The sequence below is a fragment of the Coregonus clupeaformis genome, chromosome 17 (genome assembly GCF_020615455.1).
Source record: "Coregonus clupeaformis isolate EN_2021a chromosome 17, ASM2061545v1, whole genome shotgun sequence".
In the NCBI taxonomy this organism is placed as follows: Eukaryota; Metazoa; Chordata; class Actinopteri; order Salmoniformes; family Salmonidae; genus Coregonus; species Coregonus clupeaformis.
In genome coordinates, this window is record NC_059208.1 from 41764560 (window position 1) to 41783492 (window position 18933).

At 41.0% G+C, this 18933-nt stretch overlaps 1 protein-coding gene across 2 annotated transcripts in view; it reads left to right on the forward strand.

Moving 5' to 3' along the window:
* Positions 1-206: 206 nt before the first annotated feature.
* Positions 207-18933, forward strand: part of LOC121586421 (chloride channel protein 1-like) — a 31815-nt gene continuing 13088 nt past the window's right edge. The window contains exons 1-10 of one of the 2 annotated variants that reach the window (XM_045226349.1): positions 207-482; positions 12348-12642; positions 12732-12863; positions 15605-15733; positions 16051-16184; positions 16286-16363; positions 16609-16687; positions 16969-17094; positions 17379-17463; positions 18351-18452. In XM_045226349.1, the coding sequence (XP_045082284.1) occupies positions 432-482; positions 12348-12642; positions 12732-12863; positions 15605-15733; positions 16051-16184; positions 16286-16363; positions 16609-16687; positions 16969-17094; positions 17379-17463; positions 18351-18452 (1211 nt within the window). In that variant the 5' untranslated portion in view covers positions 207-431. The remainder of the gene's footprint in view (positions 483-12347; positions 12643-12731; positions 12864-15604; positions 15734-16050; positions 16185-16285; positions 16364-16608; positions 16688-16968; positions 17095-17378; positions 17464-18350; positions 18453-18933) is intronic. The other variant, XM_045226350.1, reaches the window with a different exon arrangement.

An 18933-nucleotide genomic window follows, 5' to 3' on the forward strand; every position in this document is an offset into this window, starting at 1 on the left:
CAGGCCATGCCCAGTGAACCTCTCACTCTCCCCGCCTCTCTCTCCCCTTCTGTCTCTCTTTCCCCTTCTACCTGCTGTGCCTCTATTCGAATGAACAGGTGCTCAAAGTCTTAGGGGGTTGCCTCAGGCAACAGGATTGGTACACCATTAGCCACTGCTATAGTCTGAGAGAGCGAGAGAGAGGTGTGTGTGTGAGGCATCTTTTAGTTCACACGCACTGCTTACCGGGACAGAGGTGGGCAATCCGAGTGGTGGGGAGATCTGCTGCAAGCGCTCGTTTACACTGTGTGAGAATGTATATTTGTGAGAGAGTATCTTTCTCTCTGTGTGTGTCTCCGGTGTGTGCCTGCGCACACTCTCCGGCGTGGGCACAGAGCTGGAAACGCTGAGACAGACAGCAGGTTTATTTTTGGGTCAGTGACAGTGTGTCAATGGCTGCAGATGCGTCGGAAAGGAAGGCTTTGAGATACCAACAGACCCTGGTCAGTTCTCTCTCTCTCTCTCTCTCTCTCTCTCTCTCTCTCTCTCTCTCTCTCTCTCTTATCTTTTTCCATTTGCTCTGTCTGCTGCTGCGTAACGCTATATATCTCTATCACTAACTTTATCTCTAACTCTGAAATGAATCTTGCACAATCTCTTGCATGACATATCGGGTCGTCTCTGCTCTTTACTGTCTGTGCATAGGGAGCATGGGGGGCCACACTGTCTGGTTACGGTGGTCACGGAGACCTCTTAGCAGGTCTGTGACTGTGGCAACAGGTGTCTGTGTGTCTGAGGATCCCACACCTTTAGTCTCCGTCACCGTCTTAACTCTCTCTCTCTTTCTCGGCCACCTGTTCATTAACCTCTCCACCTTTTTAATTCCTTTCATTTATTACCCACAAACATAGATCGCTGTTAGTTCAACTACCTCCTTGGTATTGGATGGTGGTAAGTGCCTCTCTGTGCTCTCAGATAGACCTGGGAGAAATGTGTTTGCATGTAAGTGGGATTTCATCCATGGAGATAGATAAATCTATGTTTACAGCAGTGTATTGTGGGAAAGGGGAAACCCGATCGTGCATGTGGAATATATTTGTTAATCTCCGCTCATCACGTAGTCTAAGATGACCCCGGGGTCCAGAGTGTTCCAAAACATCCGGAGGGACTTCAACCATTGGATGTTCAGTATGTTTATTTGATTTATAAGAAACACACAGGCTGGAAATTGGTGTGGTGTACTGTATTGAACAGGGTAATACTATACAGTGGGCCTTTGGCTAAGGCTGTTAGTCTGTGTCCACATGGTGGTGGTTGCGTTTGTGTCTGCGTGCATGCATGTACTGTATGACCTGTGTGTGTTAGTGCAGGCCATGTGGGCTGTGATAACCGTGTGTTTACACTGTCGCCCAGGGAGCCGGGCTATATTGAGAAGTGTCACTTTCTTTGAGCGGGAGTTTGTTTCTGTTCTCCTTGTCATTGTGCTTGGGAGGATCAAGAAAAGAGATCACGCGGGGGCCTCCCATTCAAATTGAACTGGATGCCATTGCCAGGCACAATAGAGAGTTATGTGGAGAGTTGTTGACAGACATGTGGAGAATGTATGTGGTTAAGACTCTGGAGGATATTTTCGAAGACCTTCATGTGTATTACATTTGACTTTACATGACATAAGAGTGGTGACACACAACACCGTCCAACCTTCCCGTCATGTGACCTATTGCTGTAGATGTCATGCGTCTGTAGGACAACTGGACTAGCAGATGGACGGACATGTAGATAGGCAGAGGTACGCAAGCAGACAGACAGACAGATAGGCAGGCGGGCAGGCAGGCAGGCAGTAGATTAGGAAAGTAGATAGGTAGATTCGTATTTGTTACTAATACTATTATTACTTCTTATATTTTTGTCTCTCTTCTGGTGCCATTGGGCTGCCACTTGAGGACATGTTATATTGTGAATACAGTTAAGGGTGTTGTCAGACCCGACGCGCAGTGAAGGGCCCTGCAAACGCTAACAGTGATTATTCATAACATGTTATGTATTTTATCCATCCAAGCTATCAGTAACAGCTTGACAGTGTAATACATTTAATTCTTCACTTTACACTGTCAAGCTGTTACAGAAAACTTACTCATGGTGTCTTCATCTATTCTCATGTTGTTATCTCTGATTTTCATCCACCTTGCCTATCTCACATGTGTCCAGGTATGTGTCTTCATTGTGAGAAATACAAAAAGGTATGATGATTACGAGCAGATATGTTCTTTGAGATTACATCTGTTTTGTAGTGAGTTGATAAAACCTGACACTGGCAGTTATTGATTTCTCTCTATATACTTTGTAATAAACGTGCTCGCTTTCCACTTTACGAACATGCTCTATCCACACAAACCAAACTCCCCTTACAGAAGTCCTTAAGGGTCAGTGGGATGGACAGACAGATAGTGAGAGATCGAGAGATACACCCGGAGGGCGAGAGATAGTGAGAGGTGTGGAGAAGTGTGTAGCGTGAACGTTGGGTCACACGGGTGCTAAATATAACTCCCAGAGTAGTGTTACACCCGGTGAGAAAGGGGGAGAGAGGGAAAGTGTTCGAGGGGCATGAGGTGTAGAGGCAGAAGAGAGTGAGAGGGGCTCGGAGAGGGGAGGAGAAATGTGGAGAAAGAGGGGGATTACATGTACTGACAGAGGTAGGGAAAGGCAGAGGATGACTGATGGAGTTGTGAGAGAGCAGCAATGCGATGGTATGTGATAAAACACATGTATCAGGCACACATGTATCATTTCAAATTTGAGTATGTTGACTGTTCAAATATGTTGAACTTTTAAATCAACCAGCTTGTTGATAAGGTGTTGATACTGGCACTTTATAAGACTAATCTGACACAATGTATAGACAAGCAAATTGAAGGGGAAGTTAACCATTTTGTAATATTACAATGGTTACAAAACCTTTAGCATATGACCTGTTGTGTAGTATATTAGCAGTAAAATAAGTAAGAGTAGTTGTAGTATAGTATATTGTGTAGAATAGCCATATGATAGGCATGCATTACAGCCATGGACCAGTTAGTTGATCTCATGACTGTCCTGAGTGAGATCCAGTTACATGCTAGTTAAGTAAATGCCTGGTAAATGTTTGTCAATATTTCTGTGTACTAGACATATTTGGTGAAATCTTTAAGATTCCAATTTACATAAAATAGATTTGCCTTCCTGTCACAGGTGTTTGCCAAGATGTTATGTTACCACAATATATCCTGAATGTGAGACAGCCTTGAGTTTGTACAGAAACCACTAGGAAACATAAAAAATAGGGCAAACGAGAAAGAAGTGAGGATTGAGTCTTGCGGTACACCTCACACTAATAAGGAATCTGCAGGGGAAGAATTTCCTCAAGTTCCCCAAACAGATTTTTAAATCAAAACATACAGTATGAAATTCCTTAATAAAAACAAATGTTTATATAAAACATTATTAGACATGATTTTTTTGTCATTATTTTTATTTTATTTTATTTTATTTCACCTTTATTTAACCAGGTAAGCCAGTTGAGAACAGGTTCTCATTATTAACATTATTATCTTTTGATTTCCACTCAATTGCAGGCTGGTGTTTCAGCTAACCACACCTTGCACTAGAGGTTTCTTCTTCCTTGGTATAGTATAACTAGTGGCATAACAAGCCTTTACTGCTGCACTTCAGGGGACTGAAAGCATTTCTGACTCCTTTTCTGGAGGCTAGTATTTCCCAATAAATCCATGACTACAGCTATATGGATTTTGTGGACACAATCTCCTTAAGCCTGCTACTGATTGATACCTGTGTTGAATTCAGCCATTCAAATCCAACAACACACTGTTATAAAACATTAATGGTCAGTAAATCCTGTCCACAGAATCTGCAGACAGCAGCTGGGAATGGGCCCACATGAAAAAAGACTACAGTTTACTATAGAATACTACAGTACTTACTATAGAATTCTGTAGTAAACTGTAGTATATTGTAGAATACTATACTACACACTGTTATATCGCTCAATCGTGATGTGCTTACTATAGAATTGTGTAGTATACTGTAGAATACAATATTACACACTGTTATATCCCTTGATCGTGTAGTGTTTACTATAGAATGTTGTAGTATACTGTAGAATACTATAGTAAATACTACAAAATTATCAGCAAAAGAAAACACTGTGGTAAATACTGCAGTATTGTCCGCAAAACACTACACTTGTTTAACTATAGGAAATACTACAGTATTTAATTTGCATATACTCTGCCCATTCCCCTCCCCCATATTGCAATTTGTACCACCCATAAGTGAGAAACATATATATGACAATTATAGACCATATATTGTGTTCCCTACAGGTTATAGAAAAGAGCAGAAGCTCTGAACTATCCGTTCAGACCCCAGTCCTACCTACCGACAGGTTATGGAAAATTTGCTCTTTTAGTATTTCTCCAGTATATTTCCTGAAGGAGAAAGCCTCCACTTCTATGTCAAAGATTTTAAAAAATGTAAACACTATAGTAAATACTAAAGTAATTTCTGCAAAAACACTACAGTAAATAATACAGTATCAAAAACACTAGAGTAAATACTACAATGTAGTACAGTCTGCAAAAACATTACAGTAAATACCACAGTATCAAAAATACTACAGTATATACTACAGTTTTCTTTTACTACAGTATTAATACTAAAGTTAACTGTAAATACTGCAGTACACTACAGAAAAGTCAGCAAAAACACTACAGTAAATACTGTAGTATTTATACCATAGTATACTACAGTCTTTTTTATGTGGGTGTTGATTAAAGAAAATCCCCACACATTCTGTCTGGCTCAATGTACACTGAACAAAAATATAAACGCAACATGTAAAGTCTTGGTCACATATTTCATAAGCTGAAATAAAAGATTGCAGAAATGTTTCATACACACAAAAAACTTGTTTCTCTCAAATTTGGTGCCCAAATTTGATTACATCCCTGTTAGTGAGCATTTCTCCTTTGCCAAGATAATCCATCCACCTCACAGGGGTGGCATATCAAGAAGCTGATTAAACAGCATGATCATTACACAGGTGCACCTTATGATGGGGACAATAAAAGTTCACTCTAAAATATGCAGTTTTGTCAGACAACACAATGCCACAGATGTCTCAAGTTCTGAGCGAGCGGGCAATTGGCATGGTGACTGCAGGAATGTCCACCAGAGCTGTTGCCAGAAAATGTAATGTTCATTTCTCTACCATAAGCAGCCTCCAACGTCGTTTTAGAGAATTTGGCAGTACGTCCAACCGGCCTCACAACCGCAGACCGTGTGTATGGCATCGTGTGGGCTAGTGGTTTGCTGATGTCAATGTTGTGAACAGAGTGCCACATGGTGGGGTTATGATATGGGCAGGCATAAGGTACGGACAACAAATACATGTGCATTTTATCGATGGCAATTTGAATGCACAGAGATACCGTGACGATATCCTGAGGCCCATTGTCGTGCCATTCATCCTCCGCCATCAACTCACTTTTTAAAAGTGTCTGTGACCAGCAGATGCATATATGTATTCCAAGTCATGTGGAATCCATAGATTAGGGCCTAATGAATGTATTTCAATTGACTGATTTCCTTATATGAACTGTAACTCAGTAAAATCTTTGAAATTGTTGCATGTTGTGTTTTATATATTTGTGCCTATTTTTGAAATGAAACAGGTTCTTCAACATGTTAAGAGGTTTGTTCGACATTGAGAGCTGATATAGGTATGATACAGTATGATACTTATTGTCAATGTATCCCATGGTAAGCCTGACTGTGACATGTCTGGTCCAATGGAAGTCACGTCGTGTGTGCAGCTCATGTATATGTTGGTGATTTATTCGGTATACATATCCATGTGTATGACTGACGTACAGTACTCTTTCTAGGACCCACAGAGACAGGCTTGTACATGTACACTAAATTATGAGGTGTTGAAAGGTTATTGGAAGGCGGCCCACAGCATAAATGCTAGGCCTGACTGATTCCTAGTGTGGTATTGTTGACTGGAGGTCAACTGCACTGTGAAGATGTTGTTTGTTTGTTTGTTTGTTTGTATCTGAGCACTCATAGTATATGCATCAGAGGGTTTTCAGTGTCCTCAGATTGTTGGTTTCCCACAAAAGCTTTTGTTTCACTAATTCAACTATGTATGATGTCTACAGTATCTAAATTATGTGATAAAGATCAATTTACCACTTGATCAAAATGTTCATTCACAATAAAGGTATGTGTATATATATATAAAAAAAAATATATATATATATATATATATATATATATATATATATATATATATATCAAAAATGTATGGGTTCTACTCGATATTACATATTGTCCCAAACAGCCCATCACCCCATTGACATTGATGTGCGTTTGATTTCAGGAGGATGTTTTGTGTCAATATGCCCATCTACTGTGTAATAGGCCTTTTCTAATTTGGCCAAAAGTCCGTCCTCCACTCTCTCTCCTCTGTCCTCTCTCCTCCGTGACCCGGAAACTGATAAGTGGTCGAGGACATTTCAATTCATTAGTAGGCGAACGGAAGCGTGTCCGCAACAGCCACCTTAATCGAGGATAGTCGTGTATCCTACCGGAGTCCTTTGTGAAAGAGTTTTGTAATCTGCCACACCCCCTTTTGAATCAGCTTTTGTTTTGTCGGAGGTCAAAAGCATGCACACGTTTAAAAACAATATGCTACTTATCGCTTTATCTATTAAATGTCTCGCACAACTAACTTCATTTGTTTTATCACTTTACACATTTTATTTTGGGATGTAAACGTAATTTGCCTGATGGCGCGCGGTGGCGCGAGTGGAGAAGGAGAGTAATTTCATACAAGCGCATTTTCGTCCACATTTTCGTCCACATTTTCGTCCTCTCCTCGATTAGATTTTACCTTTATCAAATGGAGGTGAGAAAGGGCGGAGAGAGGATGCAGAGGTTGAGCAAATCCAATTGAGAAAAGGCCATAGTATTGCGTTGCAATGTAGGCCTTCACTCTGCATGCAGCAGGTATAAGAATAACTTTTAAAGGAGATAAATGTAGTCTACAACAATGGAGGCTGCACATAGTGTCACGGTAATAAGCAAACATGAATCATAAGGCCACATTAACTATACTGTATTATGACATTATTCAGGTCTCAAACGTCATTGTTATTTCATCATTATGTACATAGACAAAGGTTCATCTGTTTAAATAGGTTTGAAGACCATTCAACTGTTTATGTGGAAAAGATTGGCGTGGAGAACTTATTCCTTCCAAGATGGTCTGCCATTTGATTGTGTTTTTATCTTAGTAATTAGTAGACTTAATTGGCCATTTATGCGAGTGAATTAAAATATGTTGTCTTCCATTTAGAATGGAATGGATATTTGCCACCTCTCCAGTTTGATTGTGAAATATGTCTCATGATTTACAAAGTGGGTGAAATACTTACCCACAACCCAGTGCTGGTCGTGTCTGATAGGGGATCACATACCTTGGATCTTGGCTTGATCTTTGTTTGGTATAGTAACTTACCGACCCCTTGCTCCCCCCACCCCCATAAGAAACAAATGTAATAGCTATCACTCAAAAATATACATTCTATGTATTGTAATTACAAAATGATAAAAACCAAGTAATGTAGTATTAGATTTACTAGATAATAGGACATTAGTTTAGTGTGTGTTTATTATAATAATAATAATAATAATAATATGCCATTTAGCAGACACTTTTATCCAAAGCGACTTACAGTCATGCGTGCATACATTTTTGTGTATGGGTGGTCCCGGGGATCGAACCCACTACCTTGGCGTTACAAGCGCCGTGCTCTACCAGCTGAGCTACAGAGGACCACGGGACTACTTTTATGAATGTATGTCAGTGTTTCTATGTGTGTGTCTGTGCGTGGGAGAGTTACGGGCTGGAGTTCTCTCTTTGCCAGATGTCTGGATGCTGTCCAGATGTAATTAATCCAAATGTAGCCCCATGCAACATGTTGAGGAGTTTTGTCTTTCTGTGTGCCCTCCGTCTGCCAGAATACAGTGAGCTCCAAAGGTATTGGGACAGTGACACGTGTTTTGTTTTTTGGCTCTGTACTCCAGCACTTTGGATTAATGTGGATGCTACCGTTATTTTGTGCCCAATAGAAATTAATGGTAAATAATGTATTGTGTCATTTTGGAGTCACCTTTATTGTAAATAAGAATATAATATGTTTCTAAACACTTCTACATTCATGTGGATGCTACCATGATTACGGATAATCCTTAATGAATCACATTATTTACCATTCATTTCTACTGGGCAAAAAATTTGAAACACAACCAAAACAAACAGCAAATGGATCCAACAAGTTTGTAGAGTCACAAGCTTGATGTAATCATTGCGTGCTAGGAATATGGGACCAAACACTAAACTTTTGACTACTGTAATATACACTGAGTACAGTGGGGGGGGAAAGTATTTAGTCAGCCACCAATTGTGCAAGTCCTCCCACTTAAAAAGATGAGAGAGGCCTCTCATTTTCATCATAGGTACACGTCAACTATGACAGACAAATTGAGGAAAAAAAATCCAGAAAATCACATTGTAGGATTTTTTATGAATTTATTTGCAAATTATGGTGGAAAATAAGTATTTGGTCACCTACAAACAAGCAAGATTTCTGGCTCTCACAGACCTGTAACAACTTCTTTAAGAGGCTCCTCTGTCCTCCACTCGTTACCTGTATTAATGGCACCTGTTTGAACTTGTTATCAGTATAAAAGACACCTGTCCACAACCCCAAACTCCACTATGGACAAGACCAAAGAGCTGTCAAAGGACACCAGAAACAAAATTGTAGACCTGCACCAGGCTGGGAAGACTGAATCTGCAATAGGTAAGCAGCTTGGTTTGAAGAGATCAACTGTGGGAGCAATTATTAGGAAATGGAAGACATACAAGACCACTGATAATCTCCCTCGATCTGGGGCTCCACGCAAGATCTCACCCCGTGGGGTCAAAATGATCACAAGAACGGTGAGCAAAAATCCCAGAACCACACGGGGGGACCTAGTGAATGACCTGCAGAGAGCTGGGACCAAAGTAACAAAGCCTACCATCAGTAACACACTACGCCGCCAGGGACTCAAATCCTGCAGTGCCAGACGTGTCCCCCTGCTTAAGCCAGTACATGTCCAGGCCCGTCTGAAGTTTGCTAGAGTGCATTTGGTTGATCCAGAAGAGGATTGGGAGAATGTCATATGGTCAGATGAAACCAAAATATAACTTTTTGGTAAAAACTCAACTCGTCGTGTTTGGAGGACAAAGAATGCTGAGTTGCATCCAAAGAACACCATACCTACTGTGAAGCATGGGGGTGGAAACATCATGCTTTGGGGCAGTTTTTCTGCAAAGGGACCAGGACGACTGATCCGTGTAAAGGAAAGAATGAATGGGGCCATGTATCGTGATATTTTGAGTGAAAACCTCCTTCCATCAGCAAGGGCATTGAAGATGAAACGTGGCTGGGTCTTTCAGCATGACAATGATCCCAAACACACCGCCCAGGCAACGAAGGAGTGGCTTCGTAAGAAGCATTTCAAGGCCCTGGAGTGGCCTAGCCAGTCTCCAGATCTCAACCCCATAGAAAATCTTTGGAGGGAGTTGAAAGTCTGTGTTGCCCAGCGACAGCCCCAAAACATCACTGCTCTAGAGGAGATCTGTATGGAGGAATGGGCCAAAATACCAGCAACAGTGTGTGAAAACCTTGTGAAGACTTACAGAAAACGTTTGACCTGTGTCATTGCCAACAAAGGGTATATAACAAAGTATTGAGAAACTTTTGTTATTGACCAAATACTTATTTTCCACCATAATTTGCAAATAAATTCATTAAAAATCCTACAATGTGATTTTCTGGGAAAAAAAATCTCATTTTGTCTGTCATAGTTGACGTGTACCTATGATGAAAATTACAGGCCTCTCTCATCTTTTTAAGTGGGAGAACTTGCACAATTGGTGGCTGACTAAATACTTTTTTCCCCACTGTATATCAAAAGCATGTTTTTATTTAACTAGGTAAGTCAGTTAAGAACAAATTCTTATTTACAATGACTGCCTACCAAAAGGTAAAAGGCCTCCTGCGGGGACGGGGGCTGGGATTAAAAATAAAAATATAGGACAAAACACACATCCCGACAAGAGATACCACAACACTACATGAAGAGAGACCTAAGACGACAACATAGCATTGCAGCAACACATGACAACACAGCATTGTAGCAACACCACATGACAACAACAAGAAACACCTTCCTAATATTTTTATATTTAGTTGCACCCCCCCTTTAATCAAAGTGTTGGAGTACAGAGCCAAACAACAAAACGTGTCACTGTCCCAATACTTTTGTAGCTCAATGTACATTAACAATTCTCCCACAATCTGGAACAATCAATATACAGTACCAGTCAAAAGATTGGACACGTACTCATTCAAGGGTTTTTATTTCTACATTGTAGAATAATAGTGAAGACATCAAAACTATGAATTAACACATATGGAATCATGTAGTAACCAAAAAAGTGTTAAACGAATCAAAATATATTTTATATTTGAGATTCTTCAAAGTAGCCAGCCTTTGCCTTGATGACAGCTTTGCACTTCTCTCAACCAGCTTCACCTGGAATGCTTTTCCAACAGTCTTGAAGGAGTTCCCACATGAATGCAGAGAACTTGTTGGCTGCTTTTCCTTCACTCTGCGGTCCAACTCATCCCAAAACATCTCAATTGGGTTGAGCTCGGGTGATTGTGGAGGCCAGATCATCTGATGCAGCACTCATCACGCTCCTTCTTGGTCAAATAGCCCTTACACAGCCTGGAGGTGTGTTGGGTCATTGTCCTGTTGAAAAACAAATGATAGTCCCACTAAGCGCAAACCAGATGGAATGGCGTATCGCTGCAAAATGCTGTGGTAGCCATGGTGGTTAAGTGTGCCTTGAATTCTAAATAAATCACAGTGTCACCAGCAAAGCACCCCCACACCATCACACTTCCTCCTCCATGCTTCACGGAGGGAACCACACATGCGGAGATCATCCGTTCACCTACTCTGCGTCTCACAAAGACACAGCGGTTGAAAACAAAAATCTCAAATTTGTACTCATCAGACCAAAGGACAGATTTCCACAGGTCTAGTGTCCATTGCTTTTGTTTCCTGGCCCAAGCAAGTCTCTTCTTCTTATTGGTGTTCTTTAGTAGTGGTTTCTTTGCAGCAATTTGACCATGAAGGCCTGATTTCACGCAGTCTCCTCTGAACAGTTGATGTTGAGATGTATCTGTTACTTGAACTCTGTGAAGCATTTATTTGGACTGCAATTTCTAAGGCTGGTAACTCTAATGAACATCCTCTGCAGCAGAGGTAACTCTGGGTCTTCCTTTCCTGTGGTGGTCCTCATGAGAGCCCGTTTCATCCTAGCGCTTGATGGTTTTTACGACTGCACTTGAAGAAACTTTAAAAGTTCTTGAAATGTTCCGTATTGACTGACCTTCATGTCTTAAAGTAATGATGGACTGTCGTTTCTCTTTGCTTATTTGAGCTGTTCTTGCCATAATGTGGACTTACCAAATAGGGCTATCTTCTGTATACCACCCCTACCTTGTCACAACACAACTGATTTGCTCAAACAAATTAACATTTAACATGGCACACCAGTTAATTGAAATGCATTCCAGGTGACTACCTCATGAAGCTGGTTGAGAGAATGACAAGTGTGCAAAGTTGTCATCAAGGCAAAGGGTGGCTACTTTGCAGAATCCTTAATATAAACTATATTTTGATTTGTTTAACACTTTTTTGGTTACTACATGATTCCATATGTGTTATTTCATAGTTTTGATGTCTTCACTATTATTCTACAATGTAGAAAATAGTAAAAATAAAGAAAAACCCTGGAATGAGTAGGTGTCTCCAAACTTTTGACTGGTGTATGTATATTCTGTCTACTATGTATATTGCTTTTACGTTCTTCTACGATAGATGAATTTTCCTTTTAACATAAGAGTTTCTTAGATATTTTCATATGTAAACATATATGAACTGTTACGTGTAGATATACTGTATGTATAATAATAGTATATATACTGCATGATATATATTTTCTTTAAAATATACATGTTCAGTGCGAATCAAAATCTCTTAAACTATTATTTTTTATTTTCCTAAAATGAAATTGTTGCCCTCTAACCTTACCTGAACTACGTTTTCAGCGGGTCTTCATTGTAGTCCTTTGCTCATGAACATATGGGTAATGTAATCCCTCTTCCTCCTGTCACTTTCAGCTGTATGGGGAATACAGTGAGCACCCGGGTGGGTCTGGCCGGAGAGAGGCCACCCGACTGCTAACAGAGAGACAATGGAAGAAACACGACCATGGTCACCATCCGCAGCATCGCCATGGCCACCATCACCACGGCCACCACCATGGCCACCCCCACGGTCACAGACATGGACACGGGCTCCACAGCAGGCACAGGGGTCGGCATCACTCGGATGAGGCGGGACATGCACATATGGCTACAGAGCAAGGCAACCCTTTGTCTATAAAGAAACGCCGCTCCTACTCAAAGTGCAGAGGTGAGGAGTCCAAGCTCAGTAAAGTCGCTGGTGTTAAATTAACTCTAACAGTGTTAAAGTGAATCATGTCTGTCATGGTGTTTTCTCAGACTGTGTAGCGCGGGTACAGAGGTTCCTGGTCACCAAGCTGGGAGAGGACTGGATCTTCCTGGTGCTGCTGGGCATCTCAATGGCGCTGGTCAGCTGGACCATGGACTACACCAGCGCCAAGAGTCTACAATGTACTACAATACCCACAATGCAACACACACACACTAAACAATCCTGTTTTATGATGATGCAATATGCTTTTATAATGCTTGCATTCAAGCCACTGAACCGGCAGCTCATACAGTTGCATGAATGCTTTTACAGCATAAATAATTATCTAACCAGACACCTGGTTGCTTATTGTCGGAGGGTTAGTGTGAGTGATTATCGAAAAGGGTTGCAAAATAGTTCTGTGGTAACCTGATATGCTCAATTAAACTTGCAAAACAAACATTGCAAAATTATGAAATTATGTTTACAGTCATTACCCATATAAGGGAGTTTAGTGAAGTTTGGACCGCTATTGTTCTAATTTTATATGCTACCTCTCAGTGATATTATTCATAAACACAGAGTACATTTTCACTGATACGTGGATGATACACATCTGTGCATTGTAAAAAAATATTTGTTGATTCAACTTACAAATGTTTGTTAACAGGCTACCTTAAAATTCCATGTCAAGTCCAATTCGGATTTTGTGTGGAGTTAACTTCATCTAAAGTTCTTCAACCTGGTAAAGTTAGTGGAACTGACAAATGTGGATTTAATAACTTGTTGAATGAACTCCGTACTTTTAGTCAAATTAACAGATTATTTTTAGTTGTGCTAACAAATCTACTCAAGTTGTGTAGAGGACAAGTATTTGCTAGTCTGAAAAACTAAACAAAGTTTTTTCAACTTACCAAAGTTTGTTACCAGGCTGCCTTAAAATGTTAAGTTGTGTCAACTTCCAGAACTGACTAAGTCTTTGAAATGATATGATAGAAATTTCAGTGGGGAACATTATGCTCCCATCTGTCTCTTGCTCATGTGTGAGCTTTTTCGCCAGTTTTGAAATTGACAGTATACTCAACCAACCAACAGATCACTTTACCTACAATAGCATTCTCAGTAACAGTAGGCAGGTTTCCATTGACCCAGGTTTATTAGACAAAAGCAATGACGCAAAAAAAAATATTTGCAACATATGTAAAGGAAATGGCAGATTTCTTTTTTCGAACTGTAAAAAACATTTTGACAAATGTTGATGGAAACTGTGTTTTCCGAATAAATGATGATTGACAAATCAATTTGAAGGTACGTGGGGCACGTGATATCACCGCATAACTATAAAGCGCCACTCCACATTTAATTCTAAATACCTACTGCTTGCAAAAAAAAGTTTTACTATAAAAAAATAATGTTTCTTTGCAGGACAAGGATTGTCCTGACTTTCAAGAATACCTGAATTGCTTCACCTTGCTTTTCTGGTTGGCTGGCAAGTTTCACCATCCAATTATTTTAGATCTATAGGAGTAGGACGGATCGTGGCGGTACATTTACATTACATTTTAGTCATTTAGCAGACGCTCTTATCCAGAGCGACTTACAGTTAGTGAGTGCATTTATTATTATTATTTTTTTATTTTTTTTCATACTGGCCCCCCGTGGGAAACGAACCCACAACCCTGGCGTTGCAAACGCCATGCTCTACCAACTGAGCTACATCCCTGCCGGCCATTCCCTCCCCTACACTGGACGACGCTGGGCCAATTGTGCGCCGCCCCACATGAGCACATGGCACATGAGAATTATTAGAATATGTATTAGTGGATTTATACAACGGGTGGGTCTAATCCTGAATGCTGATTGGTTAAAACCGCATTCCAGCCAGTGTCTATTCCACAAGTTACCACCGGCTAAATCTATGACGTTAAAATGCCCATTTACTCTGTTCCATCTGACTGCGCAATCCGCTCTCTCATCAGCCCAGCCAGGCACTTTATAAACTTGATCTCCACTGTAAAAAGCATTTAGAAATTATCTCAAATTTGTTTTAGACTAACATTTAGTTTTCAACAGCGGAGATTTGTATAAACCTTGCTGTCTGTCTCTGACATTTGCAACATTGTTTCATTAGAGAGCACATTTTCTTTGCCAGGCGAAATTACCCCTCATTAGTTCATTGTTATGGATGTTTTCAAATAAATGTCAATAGAAAACAGCTTAAACAAATGCAAATGCAGCTACTGTTGTTATTCTGGCTGCACTGTCTAACGTGACTAAGTTAGCCGTAGTTGGCTAGCTAGCGAGCTATTTTCTATGTGAACTTTCTAAATGTCGACAAATAAATCACTGGGCAAGTTAATGGAAACAAAGCTACTGACAGAAACGTTTTACTTGTTCCTTTTTACATGTGGTTGTTTATCTACCTATGTTGAATGCACTAACTGAAGTCGCTCTGGATAAAAGCGTCTGCTAAATGTCCATTTTTGTTATATAAAACGCACAGTTGCAAAGTATGCTGGGTATTATTATAATGAGCCCCGCCCCCCCCCCCCAAAAAAAAAATTATAATAATTTAAGTCCTCTGAACTTGACATTTTCAGTCAACACTACTGTTATGTTGCTTCCGTTGATTTGACTTCATGGTTGTGAATTTCTAAGTTGAGTAAATATTGTTTTTTGCTAACTCAATTAGATTTAATACGTTTTGACATTTTGAAGACATTTATTGTCAACTCAACACATTATTCAAATGTATTTTACTTGGCTAGACAAAACTAGTCATTTTGACTGAATCTCAATATCTTTTTTTTACATTCTTCCTTCCCCCCTCTGTTTTTCTCACATTCTCCTCTACCTTCCTGCTTTTTCTCACATTCCTTCACATGCCTCACCCCTCCCCCCCCCTCCCATCGCTCTGTCCCTCCCTCTGTCCCCATGTCAGTGTATAAGTGGATTCACTGGGAGCTGAGGGGTAATGTCCTGCTCCAGTACCTGGCCTGGGTCAGCTATCCCATGGTGCTCATCATGTTCGCCTCCATCTTCTGCCACCTGGTCGCCCCGCAAGCCATCGGTGTGTACGTGCTCACGCGCTCAATGCTTACTGCTTCCTTTCCCCATCACCCGCCACCCCTAATGATCTGTTACCCGCAATCTGTTATCCATTGATCTTCTCCCCTCTCTGCATGTGTACCTACCTAGCCCTGGCCTCACACACTGATGTCCTCACTGTCTATCTAGAGTTATGACCCTTTCTTGTTGTTGAGTCAACATATATTTTGTTTTCCTGTAAAACAACAATTGTGTAATTATTTCTCTTCCCTGACCTCTTTTCACCTCCCCACCCTGTCTGTCTCTCTCTCTCTCTCTCTCTCTCTCTCTCTCTCTCAGGCTCTGGTATTCCTGAGCTGAAGACCATTCTCAGAGGGGTAGTGCTGAAGGAGTATCTGACTCTCAAGGCTTTTGCTGCCAAAGTCATTGGTCTGACTGCAGGTCTGGGCAGTGGGATGCCAGTGGGGAAAGAGGTGGGTTACACTCACTCACATCAGATTCCCTGATTACAGCTATCTAAAAAAAGACTACAAGTTTTCTTGTTTCTGCCCCCTTTTCTATTTTGCTTCCCAAGGGCCCATTTGTTCATATAGCCAGCATCTGTGCTGCTGTACTGAGCAAGTGTATGACATTCTTCTCAGGAGTCCATCAGGTTAGCATTTACCTGACCAGCATTGAAAATAACAAGGACATTACAGTTTTGTCGGATCACTTTGCATTATGCTTTTAGGCGTTTTTCATTTACTTTCTCTTTTCCTCCCTTACTTGTATGGGATCCTCTTATCCCTTTCCCTCTATCTGTCTGTCCCTTCCTCTCACTCTCTTCCTCTCCCCTCCTCTCTCTACCTTACCTCTCTGCTGCCCTCTCTCTGTCACCCTCGCTCTGTGTGCCAGTAGAGCCCATACTGCTACACAGACATCCTCACAGTTGGCTGTGCAGTTGGGGTGGGCTGCTGTTTCGGTACCCCTCTTGGAGGTACAACATTATTTTCCTTTTCCTCCTCTCTATTCACATTCCATTCATCTAGAATAAAGCAAGCTACAAAATCAGCTGAAACAATTGTCGTGTCTGAAAGTCAATATAGGCATAGTGCTGAAATCGCCTCAGTTAGATGTATTTGTGACAGGTCATCATAACAACAAGCCTTCAGTGTACAGTAAATATGCAATCTAGCCTTTGACTACATGGCACATTTTATAATATAATATCGGAATGATATTTTACTGGTCTTTCTTTGATCCTGTTGTGTCCACCAGGGGTGCTGTTCAGCATAGAGGTGACTTCCACTTACTTTGCTGTGAGGAACTACTGGAGAGGTTATTTTGCTGCCACCTTCAGTGCCTTCATCTTCAGAGTGCTCTCTGTGTTCAACAAAGATGCAGGTGGGTTAATGTACTATGACATCACTATGGGATGCAAGCTTTTTGGTAAACACATAACACTTTGTGACGTCTGTCTACAAACATGTTTGGCTAGAGGGCACCCTTTCCCATAGAACCATATCTGTGAAACTATATAGGCCTATTCAGGTATGATAATGAAAGCAGAAATTCTACTAGGTGGTGCCCTCTGGTTTCCTCTATGTTGTATAGTATGCATGTATAAATTCTAAGACTCTCTCTGTCTCTCTATTTACCTCTTCCCCCTGTCCTCTCATCCACTATAGTCACCATCACTGCTCTCTTCCGCACCAAGTTCCGCATGGATTTCCCCTTTGACCTCCAGGAGCTGCCAGCATTTGCCATCATCGGGTGAGAGAAAGGGTCAAGAGGGGGCCCCAGGAGCGTGGTGAGGGCACGGTGACCACGCTGTGCGTAGTTCTTTGTCACAACCCAACATGAATGCATAATCTCAGTCTATGTGCCATAAATCTCTTATATTGGTAGTTATTATAAGAACTGAGATGCTGTGAATGGTTTTTCTTGCTAGTGTTCTTGCTTCAGTTTCCTAGACTACAGATCTATCAATAAATATAGGCTAGATCAACACTAACTAAATTAACAGCTGAAGCAAGCGCATATACACTGAGTGTACAAAACATTAAGAACACATGCTCTTTCCATGACATAGACTGACCAGGTGAATCCAGGTGAAAACTATGATCCCTTATTGATGTCACCTGTTAAGTCCACTTCAATTAGTGTTGATAAAGGCGAGGAGACAGGTTAAAGAAGGATTTTTAAGCCTTGAGACAATTGAGACATGGATTATGTATGTGTGCCATTCAGAGGGTGAATGGGCAATACGAAAGATTTAAGTGCCTTTGAACGGATTATGGTAGTAGGTGCCAGGCGCACCGATTTATGTCAAGAACTTCAACACTGCTGGGTTTTTCATGCTCAAGAATGGTCCACCACCCTAAGGACATCCAACCAACTTGACACAACTGTGGGAAGCATTGAAGTCAACATGGGCCAGCATTCCTGTGGAACGCTTTTGACACCTTGTAGAGTCCATTCCCCAATTAATTGAGGCTGTTCTGAGGGCAAGAGGGGGGAGGGGTGCGCAACTAAATAGTAGAAAGGTGTTCTTAATGTTTTGTACACTCAGTGTTTATTCTTTAGAAAATGTACATTTTTTGTTCTTATTTGGACCTTGGGAGTGAGTGAGGTAAAGGTCCTGGTGGTTGTCTCTTCAGGATCTCCTGCGGGTTCCTGGGGGCCTTCTTCGTCTGGCTGAACCGCCAGGTGGTGCTGTTCATGAGGAAACCCAATGCCATGACACGTTTCCTCACCAGACAGTGAGTTACAGGGATGGGGGATGTATTTTGATGAGACACTTGAGGAAAATGCACACCTGAATTGGAGAGGATCAGGCTATGGACTTAGATTGGAATCTAAATAGAATAGAATATAATTATTCATTGTCCTCCCCCAAATAAATTATTGTTGCCGACTGGTAGATTTTACAAAAACAAACAGAAAATCAAACCATCACCCAGACATTGATTGATCCATCTATAAGCAGTCGGTGGTCTCTGAAAAAGAAACTAGTTACACACTCTCGCTCCAATACAAATGAATGATTTAGCAGCAACCAGTGCAGCTGCTTTTGTCAGAGCTGCACATAGTTACACTGTAGATGATGGACGGGAGCACTGAAATTAGGCCAACAGAGAGCAGGACGGGGTAATTATATTGTCAGCTTTGAAAGTGTTAAATTGGTGCTTGTTCTTAGGCCTGTCCTACTGGGAGACAGAGGGGGGTTATCTTATCTTATAG